Raw genomic sequence first — 11829 nt, forward strand, 5'->3', positions numbered from 1 at the left:
GGGTGGGGTGGGGTGGGTTTGGTTGGGTTGGGGTGAGTTGAGTTGGGGTGATTGGGTTGGGTTGAGTTGGGTTGGGTTGGGTTGAGTTGGTTGGGTTGGGGTGAGTTGGTTTGGTTTGGTTGGGTTGGGGTGAGTTGGGTTGGAGTGAGTTGAATTGGGTTGGGTTTGGTTGGAGTGAGTTGGGTTGGGTTTGGTTGGAGTGAGTTGGGTTGGGTTGGGTTTGGTTGGGTTGGGTTGAGGTGGTTGGGTTGGGTTTTGTTACGGTGAGTTGGTTGGGTTTGGTTGGGTTGGGGTGAGTTTGGTTGGAGTGAGTTGAATTGGGTTGGGTTTGGTTGGAGTGAGTTGAGTTGGGTTGAGTTGGTTGGGTTTTGTTGGGTTGGAGTGAGTTGAATTGGGTTGGGTTTGGTTTGGTTTTGTTGGGTTGAGTTGGTTGAGTTGGTTGGGTTGAGGTGAGTTGGTTGGGTTGAGTTGGTTGGGTTGGGTTTGGTTTGGTTGGGTTGAGTTGGTCGGGTTGAGGTGAGTTGGGTTGGGTTTTGTTGAGTTGGTTGAGTTGGGTTGAGTTGGTCGGGTTGAGGTGAGTTGGGTTGGGATCAGTTGAGTTGGGTTGTGTTGGGTTTGGTTTGGTTGGGTTGAGTTGGTTGGGTTGAGGTGAGTTGGGTTGGGTTTTGTTGAGTTGGTTGAGTTGGGTTGAGTTGGTCGGGTTGAGGTGAGTTGGGTTGGGATCAGTTGAGTTGGGTTGTGTTGGGTTTGGTTTGGTTGGGTTGAGTTGGTTGGGTTGAGGTGAGTTGGGTTGGGTTTTGTTGAGTTGGTTGAGTTGGGTTGAGTTGGTTGTGTTGGGTTTGGTTTTGTTGGGTTGAGTTGGAAGGAAAGATCTTAAATCTCACCCTAATCCATGATCAGGGATCTGCTTCTATCCCACATTGTTCCAATCCCTGTCCTGCCTCACCTGGGACATTCCTGGACTCAATTTTCAGTCCAGATGAGATTCCTGATCCTCCAGAATCCTCCCCCAGACTCTGTTTAACCCTCCCAATTCCTGCATTTCCCACTGAATCCTCATTGTTTTTTTGTTTCTTTTTTTAATTTTGTGCAGAGCACCCCTGTGACCATGCAGGTGGGGGAGGGGCAGCAGGTACAGATCGTTCAGGCTCAACCCCAGGGTCAGACCCAACAGGCTCAGAGTGGAACAAGCCAAACCATGCAAGTGATGCAGCAAATCATCACCAACACAGGAGAAATCCAGCAAATCCCGGTGAGATTCCAGCTGCAAAAGCTGAAAAACAACAAAAAAAATCCTCCTGAGCACATTTGTGAGCATGAGCTTTGTTCTGTTTGCTTTGTTTTAACTGCCAGAGGGAGTTTGGATTGAGTGCTGTGGTTCCTGCACTTAGGAAAACCAACCAAGTGTGACATGAAAAAAAAAAAAAAAAGAGAAATAAATCTTCATTTATTTAGTCCAGACTCATTGCCCAGCCCAAACAGCTTCCCCTGTGTGAAGTAGTTGTGATTAGGAAGCAATAAATCCAAATATTTCCTGGTTAAAACCTCAATTCTTCACCACAGTCTGCTTTGAATAAAAGAGAATTTATTTTTTTTTGCTTTTACTTGGTTGTGCCTGTGCAATCTGAAGTCATGACCTGGTAAGGCTGAGTGGGAAAGGTGCCATCTGGGAGTTATTAATAAATTTTGATGTTAGAAAAAAATATTTCTGCCCAAAATATTTGCAGGAATGGTTTTGCAGAAGCAGGAGATAGTTCCTCACTTTTATATCAGCTTAAAAATGAGATTTTGGGTGCCCAAAGTTTCTGAAATTTGTCCTAAATAAACACAATGATAAAAAAAAATAAATAAAAAAATCTCATTAACTTAGAATCACAATTTGGTTCCCAGCTGGAAAATATCACACCTGTTAGAGATAAAAATAAAATAAAATAAAATAAAATAAAATAAAATAAAATAAAATAAAATAAAAATCAGCCAGTTGTGTGCTCTGGATCCCAAAGGTCAGCCAGGGTCAGGCATTTCTCTTGGATTTCAGGTTTTTTTTGTGGAATCAGAGCTTTTCCCACAGGTTTTGTTTTTCCAACTTTGCTGTGCCAGATTTTTCATCTCAGCTGATTCCTGCTGCCTTGAGCTACAAGAAACTTTTCATTTTCTTACCCATTTCTCTTTTTTTTCTTTCTTTTCTCTTCTTTTTCCTCTTCTTTTCTTGGTGAAAATCTCTTTGAGGAAGTTGTTCCTCATCTCAGCAAGGAAAGAACAGCTCAAGATTTATTTCTGGGGAATTCTGGAACTACAGAAAAAGGCTTGGAAATCTCTTGGGTGAAAAAAAACCAATTTTGTTCAGGGCTAAAAGTTGAAGAAAATCCAGGGGGATCTTTGGGAAGTGATCCTGTGCTTTTGGAGGGATTTTAGAATCTGGTTTTGATCAAAAATTTCCTTTTTTCCTGCCTCTTTCCTGGGATTGTGGAAGAACAGGGAGCTGTGGCTGCTCCAGGGGAAATTTTTTTGGGGGAATTCCTAAATTTCTGCCAACTCCAAGACTTCAAATCATCAATACAGGAGCAGAAAAATCCAAATTTCCAACTCCCCACCCAGCAGAAATCCTGTTTGCCTGCAACCAGGAGGATTCTTCTATTGAAGAACCACATAAAGAAAAATAAAATAAAATAAAAACTTGGATTTGGCTGCACAAAATTCCAGTCCTTGATCCATTCTTCTCTTCCTGCTTTGCTTTTCTTAGTTTTTTTTTTTTTTCCTCTTTTTTTCATTTCTCTTTTGGCATCTTCTGACATCTCTGAGGGCTCAGCAGAAAAATCTTGGATCACCCAAAAAAAAATGGGAAATTCCTTCCTGAAACTGGAGTTGCCTCTGGAATGTTGGGAGCACTTTATTCCTATTTTTTTCCACCTGTTCCTGGTGCTCTTTATTCCAGAAATAAAGTGGAAAATTCAATTTTATTTTTAAACAGATTAAAACTGGGAGTGAATTTCAATGAAATGATAATTTTAATGTTTTAATTTAATCTTTGTCTCATTTTGGGCAGATTCTTTAAAGTTTCCTCTCCTTGCTGCAGGAATTTTTCCCAAATTTCTTCCACCATCATTTCATGATGGAATTCAAACCTGATTCCCCCCAGCATGGAAAAATTTGACTTCCTTGCAGATCTCAATGGAGAAACCAAATTTTTATTGAAATTTTATTACTCAGGAGGAGTTTATTTGCTCTTGAAATAATTTTGGAGCTTTTAGACACCAATGGGGAAGTTTTTGTGGAAATGCCAGGACCATATTCCAGGCATTTCTTTATCAGTTTTACTGTGTTCTTAACACTTCTTAAAAAGAAAAAAATAACTTTTTTTTGGGTATAAAATTACCCTTAAAACTATGTTGTAAATTTAAATAACAGCAGGAAAACCCTGTGACATTTTTATTGCTCCCAGGTGTTTATTAACAATGTTCCCTCCATTTCTTCATGTCCCAAATTCCCAAAATGAGATTTAGAGAACAAATTTAGGGTTGAAACTCTCAGATGAGAAAAAAAAAAAAAATAAAATCTGAGTCTTTGCCAGGTAGGGCTTGACAGGTGTTGGCAGAGAGCTGCCTTCAAAACTTCCAAAAATATCTTTGAGATTTGCCATTTCTGCTGGCTTTAATTTATAAAATTCCTGTTCATTCCTTAATTTTTGGCAGGATATGATGGATAAAGGTGCAGGATAAGATTTGGTGCTGCCAGCTCTAAATAACAAAATTCTTCCTCAAAGGAATAAAACAATTCTTGAAACCAAAATTTCTCCCAAATCCTTGAGAAACTGAGCCAATAATTTGCTTTTGCTACTAACTGACCCCTCCCAGCCTGGAATAAAAAATAGGAATGTGATGTCTTAGGGATACCCAGAGCTCTGTGCTTTTCTAAAAAAATTTTAGAATTTTTTGTGGTTCCTGCTGGGAACAATTCAGAATTCCCTGGAGCTGACCTCCAAAAATATCTTTGGGATTTGCCATCTCTGCTGGCTTTATCTTATAAAATTCCTGTTTATTTCTTAATTTTTGGCAGGATGTGATTGCTAGGGATGCAGGAGGGATTCAGGACATGATTTGGTGCTGCCAGCTCTAAATGTGAAATTCTTCCTCAAAGGAATAAAACAATTCTTGAGACCAAAATTCCTCCCAAATCCCTGAGAAACTGAACCATTAATTTATTTTAGCTCCCAGCCTGAAAATAAAAAAAAATAGGAATGTGATGTCTCAGGGATACCCAGAGCTCTGTGCCCTGGAGTTTTGCTTTTTAGGATTTTTTGTGGTTCCTGCTGGAAACCTCCAGAATTCCCTGGAGCTGACCTCCAAAAATATCTTTGGAATTTGCCATCTCTGCTGGCTTTATGTTACAAAATTCCTGTTTATTCCTTAATTTTTGGCAGGATGTGATTGCTAGGGATGCAGGAGGGATTCAGGACATGATTTGATGCTGCCAGCTCTAAATGTGAAATTCTTCCTCAAAGGAATAAAACAATTCTTGAGACCAAATTTCCTCCCAAATCCCTGAGAAACTGAACCATTAACTTACTTTAATAGGAATATCATGTCTCAGGGATACTCAGAGCTCTGTGCTTTCAAAATTTTGATTTCAGGATTATTTTTTTTTTTGTGATTCCTACCGACGACCTCCAAAACTCCTCGGAACCAAATCACCCCATCACCTCCAACTCTCCTACCAGACTCCAGCAGAGAATTGAGCTGTTTGTTGAGGGGTTCAGAGTGACCTGTTTGATTTTCTTTCCCTGCCCCTCCCTCCACCTGTCTCCAGGTCCAGTTGAATGCTGGCCAGCTGCAGTATATCCGCTTAGCCCAACCCGTGTCAGGCACCCAGGTAGTCCAGGGGCAGATCCAGACGCTTGCAGCCAATGCACAGCAGGTATGCACCCCCCAGGCCTGCCCCCTCCACCTCCTGCACTGCCAGGGCATTTGCAATCATTCTCTTGGGTTAGGATTCTTGCTTGGCTTTGCTTCTTGTTTGTTAGGTTTTTTTTTTTTTTCAACAAAAAAAATATAAAATTTCAAATGAGTGAAGGAGAGTAGCGGGAACGTCCTTTAGGTGTTGTGAGAGGTGCATGCAAAGCTTGTGTGTGTGTGTTTGTGTGTGGATTTGGGTGGAGATCCTGCTGCTCCTGAGCTGCTTGCAGGTAACTTTTTGGGCTCATCAACCTTCTCTTTTCCTTCTCCTTCTTGGCTGGGTGAGGGAGGAGCTGTGTAGGAAAGGCAGGAGTCGCCTTGAGCCTGAGGGATCCACCTTCTCCTCAGGGCAGGCACAGAGGGTGTGGTTTGGGGACTGGGAGGAGCTGGTTTGGTCTGGGAGGAGCTGATTTGGCTTGGAAGGAGCTGATTTGGGGTCTGGAAGGAGCTGATTTGGGGTCTGGAAGGAGCTGATTTGGTTTGGAAGGAGCTGATTTAGTCTGGAAGGAGCTGATTTGGTTTGGAAGGAGCTGATTTTGGTTTGGAAGGAGCTGATTTTGGTTTGGAAGGAGCTGATTTGGGGTCTAGGAAGGAGCTGATTTGGGGTCTAGGAAGGAGCTGGTTTGGGGTCTGGAAGGAGCTGATTTTGGTTTGGAAGGAGCTGATTTGGGGTCTAGGAAGGAGCTGGTTTGGGGTCTGGAAGGAGCTGATTTTGGTTTGGAAGAAGCTGATTTTGGTTTGGAAGGAGCTGATTTGGGGTCTGGAAGGACCTGGCTTTGGTCTGGAATGACCTGGCTTTGGTCTGGAAGGATCTTATTTGGTCTGGAATGACCTGGCTTTGGTCTGCAATGACCTAATGTTGATCTGGAAGGACCTGACCTTTGTCTGGAATGACCTGGTTTGGTCTGGAAGGTGTTTGCTCTGCAGGTGGGCTGGGGGCTGGAAAGGTGACCCAGGTTGAGAGTGTCCCCAGGCAGCAGCAGGATGGGGGGGGGTGTGACCCTCTGGGAAGGGCTGGCAGTGATCAGCTGCTCTTATCTCTGTAGATAACACAGACAGAGGTACAGCAGGGGCAGCAGCAGTTCAGCCAGTTCACAGATGGACAGGTAAGAACTGGGGGCACAGGGGGCACAGGGACTCTGCTCAATCTGCATTTTTCTCCTGATAAAACAGGATAAAGGAATGTTGTGCCAGTCTAAATTCAGGTGGATTCTTAATGTTCTGCTGCCTTTGCTCTGAATTAATCCAGTGCCTGACATTTAAATGCTGAGCAATAAAAATTTAAACATCTGGATGTTCCTTAAGTGTGATAAATGATGGGATGGTTTGGAAGCTGATCCACTTCCAGCCATGTGAGGGACACTTCCACTATCCCAGGGTGCTCCAAGCCTGGCCTTGGGCACCTCCAGGGATCCAGAGCAGCCACAGCTGGGAAAGCAGAGCCAGGAACACACACACAATTCCCAGGAGGGTTTTGGTGACAATTAGCAGCAGCTGATGGTGGGATTGGGGTTTGGGGATTGAATTTGGGGCTGTTCTGGGGGTGCTGAGCACTGACAGAGGTTTCTGTGTCCCCTTGTGTGTCTGCAGCAGCTGTACCAGATCCAGCAGGTGACAATGCCAGCAGGCCAGGACATCAGCCAGCCCATGTTCATCCAGTCCAGCAGCCAGAGCTCAGACAGCCAGCCCAGCCAGGTGACAGGGGACTGAGCCACTGTCCCAGCCTGAGCACTGAGCCACAGCCAGCACTGCCAGCACACTGCCAACAGTGCAACATTTCCATTTTCCAAACCAATCTCTGCCACCACCTGGCCATGGCAATACCAACAACACCCAGCAGTGCCAGCAGACTCTGCCAAGAATGCAAGATTTTGATTTTCCAAACCCTGAGACAACCCATCCCAAGGGATTTGGAGCATCTCATTGAACAAATGTGGGAAATGTTTTTATTTCTAGGAAAATGCTCCTGTCAGAGCTCTATTCCTGCTGTTTGTATTTTTTTTTTCCTCTGGATAGAGCTAGGTTTGGTCCTCCCATCTCAGTGGGTTTTAGGGATTTTATTTTTTTTTTGGGGGGGGTGAGTGTGTGTGGTTTAGATTTTCCCCTCCTGCCTCCTTTTTTTTTGGAGCATTTGCTGTATGCAGGGAATAGGAGGAGGAGGAATTGATGTAAAACTAAATAAATAAAAACATTCCTTGTATTATGATTGTATTTTCTAAGGGAAAAAAAAAAAGAAATCCTTGAATTTGGCTTCTGGATTCCAAAAAAACTGATGGAATCAGGACAAAAGCCCAGCCCTGCTGTTACCTGTTGGTCCATGCATGTAATATAAGCTTCATAAAAGGAAATAAATTTGCTTTTGTCAGAATCTGTGTGTGCTGTCCATGAGATCCAGGGCCAGGAGCTGCCTGAATCCCTGGAGATGTCACCCCTGGAGATGTCACCCCTGGAAATGTCACCCCTGGAGCAGGGAAATCAGGCACAGGATTCCTGGACAGGGGGTGTGTGAGGGGTTTGGGGTAAATATGTGAAATTTAGCACAAAAAGAATTTCCTGTGTTGCAGCAGAGCTCAGAGATTTTGGACAACTCAAAATCTCACCAGGAAGATTTGGGGGGAGGGGCAGGAAATCCTTCCAAGGTCCTTTGGGGTTTTCCTCCCAATCAGGTGGAATTTCTGCCCTCAGAATCATCAAGGTTGGAAAATCCTGAGGCAAAGAGTGCCCAACCCCCCCCTTGTCCCCAGTGCCACACCCAGGTGTCCCTGTCACCTCCAAACCTGGCACAGCCTGAGCCCATTCCCACCTGGCTCCAGCCTCATCCCCCTCCTGCTTTACCTGTGGCACCTTCTGGGCAGGGACAGCATGTCCCCTTTATCATGGCACAGGTGTGCCCTTTAATGGCACAGGTGTGCCCTTTAATGGCACAGGTGTCCCCTTTAATGGCACAGGTGTGCCCTTTAATGGCACAGGTGTCCCCTTTATTCTGGAACAGGTGTCCCCTCATCATGGCACAGGTGTCCCCTGTACGTGGCACAGGTGTCCCCTTTAATGCCACAGGTGTCCCCTCATCCTGTCACAGGTGTCCCCCTTGTCATGGCACAGTTGCCCCTTTATTATGTCACATGTGACCCTTTTGTCCCATCCCAGTTTCCCTTTATCCTGCCACAGTTTTCCCCCTTACCTGGGCACAGGTGCTCCCTTTACCTGGCACAGGTGTCCCTCTTATCCCAGGTGTCCCCATCACAATGTCCCCTTTACCTGGCACAGGTGTCCCTCTTATCCCAGCTGTTCCCATCACAATGTCCCCTTTACCTGGCACAGGTGTCCCTTGCCAGTCCCAGTTTGGGAATCCAAGCTCTGGCAGGATTCCCAGCCCCTCCCGGGCTTTGTAAATTAAATAAATGAATTAAAATGTCAATAAAAATGTTTTTTGCCGATTCCCGAAGCTTTCCCGGCCCCGCGGCTCCTGGGATCGGGCAGAGCGGGATGTGCCCGGCTGGAGCTGCATCTGCTGGGCTGGGAAAAGAGGGAATTGGGAGGGAAAAAAGGATTTTTGGGGAAAGCTCCGGGAGTGGGATCGGCCACGAGAGGGCCCCAGTGGGACGGGATGGGATAATGGGATGGGATGGGATGGGATGGGATGGGATAATGGGATGGGATGGGATGGGATAATGGGATGGGATGGGATAATGGGATGGGATGGGATGGGATGGGATGGGATGGGATGGGATGGGATGGGATGGGATGGGATGGGATGGGATGGGATGGGATGGGATGGGATGGGATGGGATGGGATGGGACGGGACGGGATGGGACGGGACGGGATTGGGATGGAACAGACGGGATGGGGGCTCGGAGCTGCCTTCCCTTCAATTGGGGTATCAGAGGTCTCTTTTCCCTGGAATTTGGGTCTTGAAGTCCCTTTCCCTGCATTTGGGGGCTCCGAGGTCCCTTTCCCTGGAACTGGAGGCTCAAATATCTTTTTCCCTGGATTTGGGGTCTCGGATATTCCTTCTCCCGGCAGCCGCATCCCTGTCGCTGCTCCAGGCTGACACGGGAAGGGCTGGAGCGGGATGGGAGAGCCGGGATGGGGGTTTGGGGATCCATTTTCCTGGATTTGGAGGCTCAGCGATCCCTTTTCCTGGATTTGGGGTCTCGGATATTCCTTCTCCCGGCAGCCGCATCCCTGTCTCTGCTCCAGGCTGGCACGGGAAGGGCTGGAGCGGGATGGGGGTACCGGGATGGGAGAACCGGGATGGGGATTTGGGGATCCGTTTTCCTGGATTTGGAGGCTCACAGATCCCTTTTCCTGGATTTGGGGTCTCGGCGGTCCCTTTCCCTGGAATTTGGGGGTTCGGAGATCCTTCGCCTGGAATTTGGGGTCGGGATGGAAGATCCAGGATGGAAGAACCGGGATGCGGGTTTGGATCTCCGATCCCACCCGGCGGGAGCTGCCCCAGGAGATGAGTGACCCCCCCCCAAACACCTCTGGAAAAACATTCCATGGCTTTGGAGAGCTGGGAATCCGCTGGCGGGGATGGAGAGGGACCTGAAGGAGGAGCTGGACTGCGCTGCTCGCCTTTATCAGCCCCCGGCAGCAGAAATCAGCGAGCTCTGCTGAGCAAAAAGCTCTTTACCCACAGCAGCCGGGTTTGCTGGAAATAGGTTAAATTTGAATGGGAATAAATCGTTTAAAGGACAGAAAATGGGAGGGAGATGCTGCTCCCCAAGGGGTTTCCAGCTGTTGCATGAAGTGAATGAAATTTCATTAATGTGAAATAAACTCTGTTGAGTTCTGAGGGATCAGAGGGGCGGCCGGGCTGATTATTTTAATTCATGATTGTGTCGAAATGTGGTCATGTTCAGTAAAAACCTTCTCGATCAGATGCACTTTTGTGAGTTTATTATATTAATAGGGTTTATTGAAGGCACAGAAACTTCAGAACGGAATCTCCTCCTCGGACACGGAGTAATAATCACGGATGTGATAGTGTGGACTTAATTAACCTCATTAGCATATACAAGATGTGGGTTTTAATATCGAAATAAACCTTAATCGGGCAGAAGTTTTTTATTTCGGTGATAATAAAGCTTTGCCTGCCTTTCCAGAAGACACCGGGACGGGACGGGTGTTTTGGGGACATCGTTTGTCACAGGGACAGGACCGCGGGCAGTGACAGGAGCCAGACCTGAGGAGGAGGAGGAGGAGGAGGAGGAGGAGGAGGAGGAGGAGGAGGAGGAGGAGGAAGATCCCGCTTCTCTCCGGGGTGATGAGCTCAGCACCGGCCGCTGACACTCGGGCAGTGCCGCGCTCGTTTTGCTGCGAGCTTGGCTGCTGACAGCTGTCCCTTCCAGGGTTTTGTCCCTTCAGGGTTTTGTCCCTTCTAGGGTTTCTGTCCCCCTCCGGCCACCCTTTCCCTTCACTGCGGTGAAGGTCGCGCTGCCGCTGTGGGTCCGGGATCCCAGAGGGACACAGGGACAGGGACAGGCGCTCCTGGCGAGGGCTCTGGAGTCACCACCTGCAGCCGGCGCCACCAAAGTCCCTCCCTTGGGATCAGCTCCGGCTCTGCTCCATCTCCAGGACCTGGCACGACTGGAGGGGTTTGGCGAGCCCGGGAGCTCTCGGTGTTCCCATCCTCCCATCCATCCGTCCATCCATCCATCCATCCATCCATCCATCCATCCATCCATCCATCCATCCATCCATCCATCCATCCATCCATCCTTTCCTTCCTTCCTCGCCTCCGGAGCTGCAGAGAGGAGCGGGGCCGCTCCCTGTTCCTCCCGGGCTGTGCTGGAGTCACTCCCAGCTCGGGGACGGGGCTGTGGGGTGGCTTTGGGGTGGCTGTGAGGTGGTTTTGGGGTGCCTGTAGGGCAGAGCAGCCCGCAGCCCCCTGCCCGAGGGTTCCCCATTCCGGGCTGTTCCCAGTGCTGCTTTGTCCCAGCGAGTAGTGCCAGGATTTAATTGCCTTGGGATGAGGCCAAGCGCAGGTGCTGCTCCGCCCTCCCCGTGCCGCTGTCACCGCTGTCACCGCTGTCACCAGCGACAATGCCACCCCCGAGGCCGCTGTCCCCAGCTCTGCCCATCCCAGCCACTCCCTCTCTCACAAAGTTTGGGTGAATCCTCCCCTCCACAGTGTCCCCCAAATATCCCCCATGAGAGGAGCCAAACTGGGACTTTGCTCAGGTCCCTGTGTCCCCGTGGGGGGTCCCGGCTGTCCCTGATCCCATGGCCCCTGTCCCCAGCCCCGCAGCCCTGCAGCTGCATTCCAAGCCTGCAAAACTTACTGGAAATCCTGTGGATGCAAATCCTGGCCGCCGCTCCGTGCCAGGAACTTGAGCTGCAATCCCGAGAGGGCAGCAGGCTCCGAGCACAGAGCCTCCCCCTCGGATTCCCGGCCTCTGGAATCCTTAAAGCCTCATCAGGGCGGGGGACACCAGTGACTCTGTGGGACCCACGAAGCCCGACAGGTTTGGGGCAAAATCAGCAAATCCTGGGATGCCTTCCCAAAACCCCCACGGTTTCTGACGGATGGGTTGGTGCCATGTTGATTCAGACTGCCTGGCTCCATTCCAAAACTCCTCAGCTCCCAGATCGATGGAGATTCCCAAGCTCCGGGCAGGTGATGAGGTGAGAATGGGACCTGCCCGCTGTGTGTGTGACCCCCAGCCCCAATTCCCACCCGGCCCCTCAACACCCAAATCCTTTCCAGGTCACCTCAACCCCTCCCTCTCCGCAGCCCCGAGGTTTTGATCAATCCCAGGTGAAACTTAAACCTCCAGCGAGGGGAATGTGCTGCTCTGGAGGCAGCGGGATGAAGGTCAGGCTGCTCCCGCTGGAGCCAGATGAGCTGGGGGGATGCTCCAGGCAGCACTT

General features: G+C 48.6%; 1 protein-coding gene across 7 annotated transcripts in view; it reads left to right on the top strand.

The window, feature by feature from the left end:
• Positions 1-6662, top strand: part of NFYC (nuclear transcription factor Y subunit gamma) — a gene marked incomplete at its 3' end in the record, with an annotated part of 30490 nt that extends 23828 nt beyond the window's left edge. For 2 of the 7 annotated variants that reach the window (XM_079325916.1, XM_079325917.1), the window contains exons 7-10: positions 1094-1252; positions 4807-4914; positions 5999-6058; positions 6543-6662. In XM_079325916.1, the coding sequence (XP_079182042.1) occupies positions 1094-1252; positions 4807-4914; positions 5999-6058; positions 6543-6662 (447 nt within the window). The remainder of the gene's footprint in view (positions 1-1093; positions 1253-4806; positions 4915-5998; positions 6059-6542) is intronic. The other 5 variants (XM_079325918.1, XM_079325921.1, XM_079325920.1 and 2 more) reach the window with 5 other exon arrangements.
• Between the last annotated feature and the right edge of the window lie 5167 nt (positions 6663-11829).

Source organism: Erithacus rubecula, assembly GCF_903797595.1.
Source record: "Erithacus rubecula genome assembly, chromosome: 23".
In the NCBI taxonomy this organism is placed as follows: domain Eukaryota; kingdom Metazoa; phylum Chordata; class Aves; order Passeriformes; family Muscicapidae; genus Erithacus; species Erithacus rubecula.